Source organism: Cygnus olor, chromosome 5 (assembly GCF_009769625.2).
Source record: "Cygnus olor isolate bCygOlo1 chromosome 5, bCygOlo1.pri.v2, whole genome shotgun sequence".
Lineage (NCBI taxonomy): Eukaryota > Metazoa > Chordata > Aves > Anseriformes > Anatidae > Cygnus > Cygnus olor.
In genome coordinates, this window is record NC_049173.1 from 35,842,917 (window position 1) to 35,856,530 (window position 13,614).

The 13,614-nt window shown below is 45.9% G+C and overlaps 1 protein-coding gene across 10 annotated transcripts in view; it reads right to left on the bottom strand.

Moving 5' to 3' along the window:
- Window positions 1-13,614, bottom strand: part of RGS6 (regulator of G protein signaling 6) — a 283,258-nt gene that overhangs the window by 17,152 nt on the left and 252,492 nt on the right. For 3 of the 10 annotated variants that reach the window (XM_040560596.1, XM_040560595.1, XM_040560597.1), the window contains one exon: window positions 6,220-7,497. The exons of 1 other annotated variant lie outside the window; for it this stretch is intronic. In XM_040560596.1, coding sequence (XP_040416530.1) covers window positions 7,318-7,497 — 180 coding nt within the window. In that variant the 3' untranslated portion in view covers window positions 6,220-7,317. Of the gene's footprint in view, window positions 1-6,214; window positions 7,498-13,614 lie in introns of those variants that run through there. 6 more of the 10 variants (XM_040560598.1, XM_040560599.1, XM_040560601.1 and 3 more) reach the window with 5 other exon arrangements.

Consider the following 13,614-nt stretch of genomic DNA (forward strand, 5'->3'; position numbering starts at 1 on the left):
CGTTTTCCAGATGGCTTTTCTTGGTGCCAAATCTAAGAAACTTTGGCATCCATTCCTACATCCTTCCCTTCTAGCTGTCTGTTCCTGACACCCATTTCATCAGCATCTCAGGGTATCAGCTTCTTCTACTATCCACAGTTTATCTGACTTTATTCTCTACTTAAACTTTTGGCTTTATTACATTGCAGGTCATAAATATGTTCCGTGCCCTCAAATGCTGTTCTCTCTTTATGCAATTAGGTAGAGCTGCAGAAGTGAGAAAGTGGAAAAGCTGGTAAGTATGTCACAGTTCTAAGAGATTATCAAGGACCCAGTTAAAAAGAGAGTCCTGATGATATCAGGCAGCAGCTCCTCCTCCAGCCTTATGCCTTCTCCACTATGTTCATGGTTAGTTTTTGTAATACATCACAGTGACATACAGCTGTGCAAAATATCACACAGTTCACATGAGAAAGGTAAGATCCTATCAAGACATTTTACATGTATGACACCATGCTCATGAATTAAGAATAGGGACCAGGACAGCCAGAGTGTGACTTGGACTCTGATCCAACAGCAGACAAAAGGAGAAGACATAAAAACCAAGACAGCAGAAGGCAGTAGCAGTAGCCAAGGGATGAAGACAAAAATTGGGAATGTGGGAAATTGGCATCAGGGAGAAACAAAGGTAACAAGACGGAGCTGGAAAATACTGCTGAGAGCATCGAGGAAGGGACAACCATGCAGGCAGGATAGACACTGAGGCTATCATAGCTGCGTAACACAAGGGCACAGATAAACATGGACCTGAAGCTAAGCATAGGACTTCAGGTTTGCAGAGTACTGTGGGTTCACTATGCTGAATCATGATGCTCTTACAGGCCTGAACCAAGGATAGTTCAGCATGAAATAGCCAAAAGATACCAGAAAACTAAAGCAGAGGAAATGCTACTGTGAAAATGCCAGTTTGCATCACTGCTAAGAGGAGGGCACTTCAGACGCCAGGCAGAAATATCAAATATACCAAACAGAGATCAAATACAGGAATCTCCAGTCATATTCTTGTACCTGGAAAACTCCTCCATGCATGAGAAACCATGGTGGGATACTGGCTTCACAGTCATCAGGGATGTTATGTGTGGGACTCTGCCCACAAGGCTCCTGGAGGAGAATACAAAACTGCCCAGCTGCTGCAGGCACAAGGACTTACAGCAGCTCCTGCTGACCAGCCGCTGCCTGCTGCCGACTGCAGTTCTGTCTCATATGGTTAATGAAGCTGAGCCTCTCTGTCGATTCAGTTATTCACCTATGCCTGGGAACAGAGACAATCTTCGGTCTTCATTGACTTGCTGTCCTGCACAAAATGCTCCATCCATAATGTCTAAGATTCTTTAAATGAAAGCTCATTAGAGAACTTCTATTCTTGTATTCTTAACCTATAGTCTACTCCCCACACAGCCGAAACACAGACCACCTCTTCCTTCACCTTATTCTCTTGCTGCAGTGAGCTGAATTTACCACCTGGAAAAGCTCCCTGCTTCTTCATACCCGATTCCTTGGTACATTTCACAGCACATCACTTTTCTCTATCTGGTATCTTCTATTGTGCTGACTTTAAAATAAATTTCCCGACTCTCTTAGTCTCACTACATACACACATTTCCTCTAGGATGTACCAGAAGGGCTCCTTTTCCTATTAACTATTGCACTTATGAACTGTAACAACGGAAGATAAAATACAGGCAGCTATGCAAGCATAGGCTGCAAGCAGCTATGACACACCTCTACAAATCACACCGCAGCATACGCTGCACTGGCCTACTATTGCTTGTGGAAGGAGGCAGGGCAAAGAAAACAGGTAAGGGTGCCCTACAGACTCCATTCTGTAGCCAAAAGTTCACTGTTTGCCTTTTTGGTGCCCCATGGCAGCTGCTGCTTTCACCTGGGAGCTGCCAGGTCCTGCTACTGCTCGGGCTGAGGTTCATGGGGGGCTCTGCCAGCAAACACCTCCCCTCTGCCAGGCTGAACCACTCTTCTTTTATACCCCATCAGTGGAAGAGACACACAGGAGCTTTTATATCAGACGTTACAAAAATTCCAAATAAACACTGTATGCCTGATCTGTTAACTCTCTTTTCCATTAAAGCACGCAGATTGAGAACTCTGGTGCTCTCAGCAGCTGTGTGGGTGCCTTTTGTTCATAATCAAATGTAAACTGAGAATAAAATGCAGAAATCTGCTCAGTACTGGGTCAGTGCTTTGACACTGCGCTGGAAACTTTAACACCAGTTTACTTACGGAGGAAACTCCTTCCTTGCAATATTGCAGTTTTAGGAAAGTTTGAAATCAAGTCTGAATATCATGGCCCAGGTTTATCTTTTGAAGGTACCTGCTGAGGCTGGTATCAATTGGTTTAATCCCTGTTATTGCTGGAGTAACAACTGCTGCTTTAGAGTGAAAACTCAAGATGCTGCAAGGTGCAACAAAGGAAAATAATAATAAACCCTCCTGTTTTCCCACTCATTAAATGTAAATGACCACCAGCACAAGTTAGGCAGAGACTTGGTGGCTTCTTCTGCAAGACAAGAACACCAGTGGTTTCCCTAAATGTACTCATTAAAATATATTTTCCTTCTACTCTTGGCCCTGAAGGATCATCTCAGCTTATGAGAACTAAGCTTCTGTCTATCTGATTATTAAATCATTTCTAAAGCAGATGGGAAACTACAGTGGTTTAAACAGTTAGGCTGAGACTGCATGGCTAAAAATAGGGTAGCAGGCTCCTTTTAATTAGTAAGATGATCAAATATGACAGAAGAGGGAGATGTAGATATATGGATTTGTGTGTATGTATGTCTTTAAAATTAAGTTATTACCTCAATACCAGGTATTATTTATATCATATATGATACATGATGTCTGATTTTTATGATGCCATTTATCTTCACTTGGAAGAGAAGACAGACTAACTCTGCTTTCATAATGTCAATCCTTGCTATATTCAAAAGGAAAATTGTAATAAGATAAACCTGCCACCATGTGCAGTGCCATCATTTTTTAAATGAGGTGGATTAGTAAGTGCTCTGGTGCAACAGACTGTCAGATCTCAAACGTGCCGCCCAGAGCAAGCAGAGCTGCCTGAGATCAACCCTGCCCCATCTCTCCTGAAGCATGCAGAAGAGCCAATCCAGCTCTGCACCTGAGACTTCACACACGGGAGCCAGACACAGGGCTGAAGGAGTCAGGGACTGCTATATTTACCCTACCACTGCACTGCCCTGTTTTTGAGGACTCCTCAAAGCCTGAACAGGGGAAAGTAGGTATTTGCCACCCCTCTGCTCCTGCAGTGCTGAGGAACGTGTGCCCTGTAGGGTCGTGCTCCATCACACGGAAGTGGCTCTTCAGTGCTCAACAGATGACTGCCACCTGTGACATTTGGTCCTGAGGCTGCACAGCTGCCACCCTGGGCCTCCCTGGCAAAATCTGTCTGTCCTGCTCAATGCAAACCAGATAACACCTGGCATCCAGAAAGATTTGGTGCAAAAACTTGGTGTGTTCATCAGTTGTGAACTGCTTTCTCCTGGTCAGAGTACCATGCCAAGGAAGATGAGACAGCGAGTCTTGTAGGAATTGAGGCCTGACATGAAAAATACCTGTTCTGTCTTATTCCCCACTGCCTGAAGGTATCAAGCCTCTGGCTGGCTAGCAGGGCTCTGCTGTATCTTTATAAAGGATGACAAATGGTCTGGGGTTAATCTCTGTCTCCTGGGTTTTGACTGAGATGAGTAGGAGCCCTGTGTACAAGATGACTTCCATTTGCACCAAGTCTGCGTGCTTAAAGTCAAGCTGTAAGGCCTTCCACCCAGTGCAGGAGGGCAATCTGGAAGCACTGAAAGATTTTTCTGAGGATGGTTTTTACCAAAATAGAGAGACAAAAAGCCTGCAACATCGTTTGCAGTTTGACCACAAAGCTTTACAGCTTTTCTTTTTCCTGAAGTGTTGCAATTTCTTTCAGTGTTTATCACGTAAGAGATGCTGAGATTCAAGCAACCAGAAGCAGGCAAACCGAAGTCTGATTTTTTCACTTCAGAAGAGAAGACAGACTTTCTAAGGAGCCTGGCATGTTCTGCCTATAAACAGGCCTCAGCTGATACTGAAAGCTCCCTGCACACACAGCATCATCAGCAAGGGGCCCAAAGCAATCCAACCCCACCTCCACAGGGCTGCTCTGGTCCTACTCCACCTCCACAGTTAGTGTAACTGGGTTCCCCAAACTTGAGTAAAATGATGCAAAAGGAAACTGTAAGATCATAACATTTGTTTTCCCTGTGTTGCTTTTCACAGGTAAAAAGTTATAGCATGTTGAAAAAAATAGTAACTGCTTTATTTGAAGGAACAATGAGGTAAAGATTATTTGGGGGAGATTTCAATAGGCCTAAGGTGCCAGAGTGCCACAGGAAACAACAACTTATTGACGATGGAAGAGAATTTGCTCCATATTTTAAAACCTATTTTGAATATTCTTATAATCTTACTAATTGTCAAGGTGGTGCAGAAAGAACAAACACAGCATGGACACTTCACTTTCCACTGTAAGTGTCTGGGAGCTATTCCTCAACTAATCATTTCCTGACACTTTTCCTAAATGGCATTTGTCTTCAAATTTTATTCTCAAAATCCACATTTAAATCCTGATGTTCAAATTCAATCTACCTGAAAGTTTACATTTTTATCCAGAACCAAAGTTCCCGGAACTCTGAAATCCCACCCCAAATTTTGTGTAACATTTTGACTGCCAGTTCTGCGCAGCCCCTCAGGCCTGGGCCTGGCAGCCGGCAGCTGCCCCAGGAGGCCGCACGTTTGCCCAGGCACCGAGCATCACCAGGTGCAGGACCTCTCATGCACAACCAGGTCTTTGGTGACCCCAGCTCAGTCATTTCCCCAAGTGCTGGGTCACACACCACAGTCAAATCTGGAAATTTCTCAGGGGCCTACTACGGTCTCCCTGTACCAAACTGCGCACAGCCTGGAGGCGGCCCGGTTGCACGGGCAGTTAACAATGCAGCCAACCTGGCAGCCACCACATCCCACTGATGGCTTCTTAAGACAAATGAATTCAAGCCCTAGCTGTTTTGGGTGTTCTGCTGACAGCCACCACAGGAAATCGGACCTATTCTATTTGTGAAACAGGCTTAGGGCTCCCAGCCCAGCCTCAAGCTTAACTTCAGCCTGCCTGATGTGAACCGAATTGCTTCACTTCTGCGCAGCCAGGGACTGCAGTGCATTTCAGAGAACTAGAGCATGTAGAATTAACTTTGTCTTAATTTGGGTCTCCTGAGTAGGCGATAAAGTTACTGCTTTGGTAATGGTGGCCTCTGAGGAGATCATGACATGCCAACAGGGCAACTTTTTTCTCATCTAATGGTAGTGACAAACCGCCATTATGCAAAGTATAAAAATTCCAGATCGTTCCTAGTTCTTGTGGCTACCGTGTTATCACAGGATGATATTTACATCTGTATTGAGAAAATTGAAAGAAAATGTTTGCAGAATGCTAGCCAATACGACAAAAATTAACTAGAGGGCAGACCAATCTACAACAATTACCTTTACAGGTACTTACATTATAATTCTGCCCTCCCAAACTGTGGCTTTCATGTTGCCCTTCAAATCAAATTTAAGGGAAAAATCTGGTCTTGGCAGTGTTGCTATAAACTCAGCCAGCCTAGTAAAGTGAGAGTTACTCTTCTATTTGGTGAATCTGGGAGCAGAATTTACCACTCAGTGTAAATATTTCTGCATAGTTTGTTTAGAAAAAAAAAAAATCTTGTCTGCTCCTCTGCTGGAAAACTCTTAGAAAGTAGTAAATATGCAGATGGGCATAGTGATATATTTTGTATCAACATATTTTAAATGTGTGCATATGCATTAGCTATATAAATACATTCCTCAGGAAGCCTGCCAGTGGATATACTACAAAGCTCTGCATTTGTTTTGCTTGTGCAGTTAGCATGGCAGCATCAGAAAGAACCCCTCCAGGCTTATCTGCTATATGAAAGCTCACACTTACCTGTGCAGTTTCCCCTTTTCTATCTGGATGTACAAATGTTTTAGATTTACACACTGTGCATATATAGTGTGTATATATATATATAAACATATATAAATACACACACACAAATGCAAGCATATGTACTGTATATACACAGTCTAATACCTTCATTATAAAGTTGTTATAATTCCATGACAAGGTTTATGACCTTTATACAAAATATCGTTCTGTACAGTAGCATATACAGGAATCAACCCCACGATGACTCTGCTGTCCTGGTACCACCTTACAACTAATGATGGGCGATACGCAAACATCAAAGCAGTATGCCAAAACCATGTGCTGTATCAAGTCAAAATGTACTTGATACTGAGCAATGCTAGAGTGACTTCCCACTGACCCAGCTGCTATATCTTCAGTGCTAGCTCTCTGCCACCCCATGCACACAGCTTGTTGCATCCTGCACCCTTCCCCTGCCTCTGTCTTCCCTCCCCAACAAGCCAGCTGCACTACTGCACTGCTGGATACCCCAGGGAGGACAGGCACACCCCAGAACATACACACCATGCTGGGACCAGAAGTAGGCACCAAACATTGTCCCCTTTTTCATCTGCTCCCTGAGATGAATTCCTGAAAGCAAGTGGGAGGAGTGCATCTTGCCCATCCCTGGGGTCCTGCTCTGAGGGCTAACACAGAGCCCTGGTGGTGCCCAACATGCCCCATGCTGTAGCACCCTTCTAGAGCAGGACCAGCTCCCTCACTGCCCAAGTGGCTGGAGGTTGGAGTCTGGTGAAGGACAAGAGTAGAGGACACCTGTCTGCTGGTCTGCTGCCTTTGAGGTCCTACCGTCCCCTTATCTAAGAGGTTTAACAGTGTCGCGTTTCTCACTGTCACTGCGCTCCTTTTTGGGTGTCACTACCGTGGTAGTCAAAGGGTATCGCCCATCACTATTTACGTGAGCACTGACAGCGTGGGCAGCGGAGGGAGCATCTGCAGTGCTGTGGGTGGCTATGTATGTGTATATACACAGGGAGCATGAACCATGCACGGAGGTCTATATGGATCTTTTGCAATGGCGCTACTGGAACCATGCTCGTCTACTTCACTGTGCAAGGAAAAGCCACGACAAATACTGTAGTGGGAACGCAGCAAAAAGACATCCTTCCATTTAACTCAGGACAAAAATCAATTTGCTTTTGCAATGATGATTAGCTAGAATGAGCATCATGATGGAATTCTGCTCCCACCCCCGCTTTTCAGAGCTGCTATTTAGATGAGCTACAGTACTAAAAGAGAAGCTGCAAAGATGCTATCTGCAAAAATAAAAGATGAAGTAAGTTAAGCGTCCACATTCCCCCCAATGAAAAATGAAGTTCTGAGGAAAGAGAGGAGGGAAAAGAAAAGGAACTTACCACGCTGCGAGTGAACTTTTCTAGAGAAGTTCTACGACCTTGCTCATTCTCTGGCTTAACGGGGAAAAAAGTGGGGAGAAAAAAAATACAGAAAAAAAAACCTTCAGCTTAAATGCATTTTTTCAAAACAGCAGCAAAATACGAGGAAGCAGCAAGGGGAAAAAGTTGTAAAAAAATGTAAAAACCAGTAATCAATGTTTGCAGCAGCAAACATAAGAAACCAAAACCCCTTACAGAATGAGACATCACTACTTCTACTCTTGGAGAATGTCACCTTTTCTCCTGTGAGTTTTTTTTGAACGCTTCAAACAGTGTCTGTGCATTGCCGTGTCTCACAGCCATTGGTATTGATTTCTTGTTCATTGAATTTTCCTTCTGTAGCTGTTTGAGCTGGGACCTCTGATTCTGGTTAACATCTGCCAAACAGCTGATTGGAGGCTCCCATCTACTTGTTTAGAGAGATGAAAAAACACACAGTCACTTTTACAACATTAAAAAGCAATGTGTGAGTGAATACAGTGCTGGAAAGAAAATCCTGCTGAACTCATTGCCAGGGAACCTATACATTCCTCTATTAATCCAGAGGATAGAAGCAGATTTCCAATACATTTGGCTACTTCAAAACATAAGGCAGCATATGTATGTCTGTGCAAGGCCATGGAAAGATACACACAGATTTAGGGCACTGCTATTTTTGTATCTAGAGAACAGGACTATTGATATGCAAGAAGATATTCAACTTCACTGTGGGAAGACAAGCGTATGTATCATGGCTTTATTAACGTATCCCTGAGAAGGTTGCTCACTGCTGTGCTTCATTCATTTGGCACAAGGGAGATCTAATTGTCGCTAACAAGGAAGAACTAAATAATTTATTGGCATGTTTGTTGGCATATCTAATAGAAAAAAAGTTATGGAGAAGAGAAGAAACTCAATAACATGAAGAAAAGCTCATTGCAGTCAGAAAACTGTGAGCATTGGCAATTTCCAAGACAGAAAATTATTTGAATATGGTGAGTCAGTGAAACGGAGATGATAAGATAGAAGTAAAACTGCAGTGAAGGGAATAAGGAACTACTTTTAAAGGAAAGCCACAGTACTGATGGTGCATGACACTGCACTGGAAATAAGTGCTGCACTCGAGCTCCTCCTCAGAGGGGCCCACCCACCACAACATCTGCCATGGCTTCAGATGTTCAGCAACAACCCCCAGGAGAAAGCACTCGAGCACAAACAGGTAGAGAAGATGTAAGGAAGCCAGAAATATATCAGATAAATTGGATGAAAACTTGTGCTGGTGAGTCTAGGCAAAGCCTTTTGATTCTTCTTCATTAGAGCTGCAATTAACAGCATCTCTCTGGTATCCACAAGATGGGTCTGAAGGCCCAGGCAGAGGTGGGCTTGATTCTGCCTGGCGGGTCACCAGAGACAAGACCAGAACAGAAGGCCATTTCAAGACCAGAAGAAACAGTCAAGCAGTCTCCCTACTTAGAGCCATTTGAGAAAGCCACAACTTCAGCTCCGGTGTCCCAGAAATGTTACTGAAAGTGAAAGCTAGAGGTGCTACAAGGACAGATTTTTAGAGCTGCTAAGTGACTTGATTAGACAGTTTTAAATCATACTGAAACATTTAACAGTTAGGACAACATTTCTGTAGGGACAGAAGTAATCTGAGCTTACTCGAGACCAAAGTTCACACGTGTGGCTTGTAGCACCACTTCCAGAAACCTATTTAAAACATGTCAGGTGAGGGCTTTATAACAAAGACGACATATTAAAATGGCAGCTGTAGGTCCAAAGGAGAGGGGCAGCTCCTTGCACCTTGCCTCTGACTACCAAAGCAAGTAGAGATGTGTGAGAAAGGAGCGACAAGGGGAATGATGCCTGGTCCCTACCACAGGCACAGGATGTGCTGTCCTGTTGGCTCATGTGTACTGCCAGCAGTCATTAAAAATTCACCACATGACAGCAGAAGAGGGCAATGAGGTCCCCTGGGAAGAGCCCCACGCAGAGACCTCTGCCAGGGAGCTAGAGGAAACACTGAGGGCAACCACTTTTAGCAATGCTCTTATTGCGATCAGGCTCTGCTTTCCCTGTGGATGCGTCACTTCCAGGCTGCTCTATGTCTTGGTCCTGGGGCCACGGGGACCTGACATCAGCTCTGTGTGGCAGACATCACTTCAGCCAATGCTGAGGACAGAGCCAAGGCACATGTCAAGGGACAAAGCAGGCTCTGTGGCTGGTGGGGTGGCAGTAACATACCCTCACTGCCACCAGAGCACAATTTCACCCAGGAAAAGAAACACGTAGACAGAAGAGCCTCTGCTAGGCTCCCAGGCAGACCAAGGCACTTGCATACTGCAGCATCACATTGCTGCAGGCTGGAAAACAGGCATCTAGCCCAACAGTATTTTAAAGTGGAGCTTCGGAGTGCTCTGGGCACAAAGGGGAGCAAGCTGACGAAGCCAGTCCTTGCTGTATCCCTGCACCTGCTGCTGAAATTCAGTGGTTTTGCTTTTGCTGCCAGCAAGGTGATGCAGTTTCCCACCCAGCAGTAACGCAGGACAGTGGTCTTCAAGGATGATAAGCACCTTGCTGGCTGCCAAGACCTTGTCCAGCACAGGTGGCCACACCCGAGGCTGTTTTCCTACCACAACTGAGGACATGTGTGGGGAAGCAGGCATGGATTGCCCCAGAGCACTGAAGTGTTCCACAGAAGTGCCTGCAAGCACAAGCTGCACCAACCCCAAACCTTTGGCATGGGGACGGCAGGCTGGGACCAGCTGAACGTGTGGAAAACCCATCGCCATAGCATCCAGCTCTGAGTCAAAGCGTGACATTTTCTAATAAAATAAAAAGCAGCTGAGGCTGGCTGGCTGCAGAGTGATGAGCTGGCATGAGCAGATTTCCTGGCACCGGGTGTGGGTGCTGGTGCAGGCTCCCCAGCTTTACCTGCCTGCATCTCTCCAGCACAGGGAAGGAAATTTAAAAATAAACTAAAAAGAGAAAAAAAAAAGAGGAAAAGAGACCGAGTCAGACGTTTTTCAGCCCTGTGAACACATCTTGGGTCCAGTGCAGGAAGTGGCTGATGAAGCTGCAGCACAATGGCAGCGTTAGCAGAAGCGCACACCACGACTGCAAAGTGCCCAGGCAGAGAAACACATGCATGGCCAAGGTCAGGCAGTCCTCGTGGATGCAGAAAGGAAAGGGGACATCCTCTCCAGCAAACCCACCAACGAGCTCTATCAGCTAATGACAAAGGACATGAGTATTTAGGCAAAATATGAAACCCCCACCCCCACTGTAGATGAAAACATCTCAGCCCAGGAAGGTGCAGAAAAACAGATCTTGCTAATTAGCCATTCGCTAATTATTGACCATCTCCTCTGAGTTTTCCTTTTTCCACGATTAATTATTTATCCAACCATCCCGATTTTAAGTTCCTTTGTGCAGATTCTGCTGGCACAGGGCAGCGTAAGTAGAAAATCTTATGAAAACCAGCTGACACTGATTACTAAAAGTAATTAGGAGAAAATTGCTCAGCATCTTTATAACATTCAAGCCAAGTCCTGTCGCTGAATCAAACTGGCCATGTGTGCCCCGATGGGACTGAGGAAGGGACAGAATCTGCAGTAGGAAGCTAAATGGACAATACAGACCACTCAGGACAGAGGGTCTGGATAAAAACAGTGCTTCGAAAAGCGTGTGCTGAAAATGCAGCCTGCTCCTCACTGCACGAAGCTCCTAGCCATTGCCCTGCTGAGACTTTTTTTTTTTTTTTTGCCAGGGATTTGAAAAGGGGTAAGAAAATGCATCTAAGAGCTTGGTCTTCTGAACTGCAGGTCTGCAGAAATCCCTCCTTCCCTCCCAGGATTCCCTTTGTTGGCTTTTGAAGGAGAAAAACGTGCACTGCAGAAGTGGGGTGCTGCACGAAAATGAAGGATAATCACTTCCCTGACACCAGCTCAGGAGAAAGCCAGAAGCGGGTCCCCAGCTTCTCAGGCAGCCATTTATGCCTGTCCAACGTGAGGAAGTGAAGGGCATGGACAATGCTACCAAATGGCTGGAACAGCAGCTTGCATCTGCTCTGTGTTCATGAACACAGGACCCGAGCCAGCTGGTGAGGAAAGTAACACACCAAGCCAAGCAAATACGAACCTGTGCTTCCCCTGGTGCGATGGGGCTCACTCCCGTGACTTTGTAGCCCTTCTGGGATGCTCTCCTGCCTGCGGGAGGCTGCCCCGTGCCAGGCTGATAGGAACACCGGAGCCGTGACAGCTCAGCTACACCGCTCAAGCTGGTAGCTAATGTGGAGATGCCCACCAGCATCATCACTTCACCTTGCTTTCATGCACAGTAATAGAAAGCAGCTCGAGGTCTTTTCTGCTCCTTTCACAGAATCAGAGAATCATCCAAGTTGGAAAAGACCTTCAATATCATGAAGGCCAACCGTCAGCCTGATCTACTGAGTCCCATCACTAAGCCGTGTCCCTTAGTGCCCTGTCTCCCCTCTCCTGAAGCACCTTGCAGAGCACGTGTCCGGCTGGTCCTTCACCATTAACAAAGCCCCTGTGCACCTCCACCCCTTCCAAGACGCACTAACGAACCTACGCTGCTCTTTGCCCAGGGAATAAATCCCTGCTCTGGGGCCAATCTGCCCAGCCCAAACTCCTCAGCCTGAGTGAGGAGGTTTGTCACGGCACGTGTTCCTGCACGAGGCTCGCTGCCATCTCAGGACATTCAGCCACCACTCTGGCTAGCAGGGAGGAGGGCAGGGGCGGTGCGGAGGTTATTACCTGCTGTGAAGCAGTCTGCATTGCGTGCTATCAGCAGAAACAGGAGCAGGGCGATGCTTGATGCTTGCCAGCGCAAGTGGGGCATGATGTTCAGATACACAAATAAAAGGCAAGGAGTTGGCTGGGGATTTCGGCACCGTCCAGCCCTTGGCCGTGGAGCTGGCTGCTTCCAGCAGCCCCGTGCCTTCTGCCTTGCTGCAGGGGGAAGCTGGCATGGAGGCAGCAAGTGCAGGTCAGGCCAGGCTATCGGCCCTTCCTCCCTCATCCCCCTTAGCTCCCTCCTGGCAGGGGAGGAAGGCTTCTGTGTGAGGCAGGGAGTTACACCCAGCTCTTCTCCTCTCCAGCACGCTGCTTCCAATCACGCCCGTGCTGGAGGCCAATCTCATGCTCCCTGCTGAGCACCATGAATCTGCAGGACTGAGGCCAATGGTATTGTGGTTGTTTGTAATAACGACACTGTGAAGAACGAAGGGGAAAAATAAAATAAAATGGAATAACAAAGTATGTATGCCTGGTCTGCACACAGCCTATGTCCTCCACTGTCTTGCATCAGTGGTGTCAACAATGTGTTCCTTTTATCCTCCCTGGTCCTTCTCATAATTCTGTCATTGTATCTCAGTCCTGACCCACAACTTTTCCTCTTTCTCTTCCCTTCATTACTACACTCCCAGAGCAGGGAGTGGAAGCTCCCACATGTGCAGTTATTGTATGATGCAGAACTTATAGTGCCATCCAAACTCCACATCTCAACAATGTCAAGAATCTTTTGAGGCATTAATTCATTAGTGGCTTGCAATGTATCCACTGAGCAGGTCACTCTTATTCTTCCCATTTGACAGAGAAAAGAATATGAGGCAGAGCAAAGCTGAACTTTCTTTTCCCCAAGACCACACAAGAAAGTACGTGGGCGAACCAGGGGATGTGCATGGATTCTGTGGCTTCTGGTCCTGTGCTTTAGCCACACGGCCAACCTTTTCCTTTGTCCTGCCCTCGCAGCTTGCCACAACCCAGATCTGGAGCTAAAGGACTATAGATGCAAACTGATACCTATGAAAAAGCTGATGCCAACATACCTATGAAATATTCGTGCATGAATGTCAAGCTACAGAGACATTCATTTGCTTTGTGCGAGCAGCTCTTTTAGCCCAAGTCCACAATGCTGTTCTTTCAATAAATTTACTTTTAATAATAAAATTAAGGCTATGCCATATTGGTGTTGCATACAGGCAGTGTTAGGATAATATTTGTGGGGCAAGACATACTCACGCCCCAGAGGGATGTACTCATCAAGTCTTAAACAACTACGCTGAATAACTACTTGCATCAGTGAATCCAGGACTTTGTATGTAGGCCCTAAACAAAATCCTTCACCCCT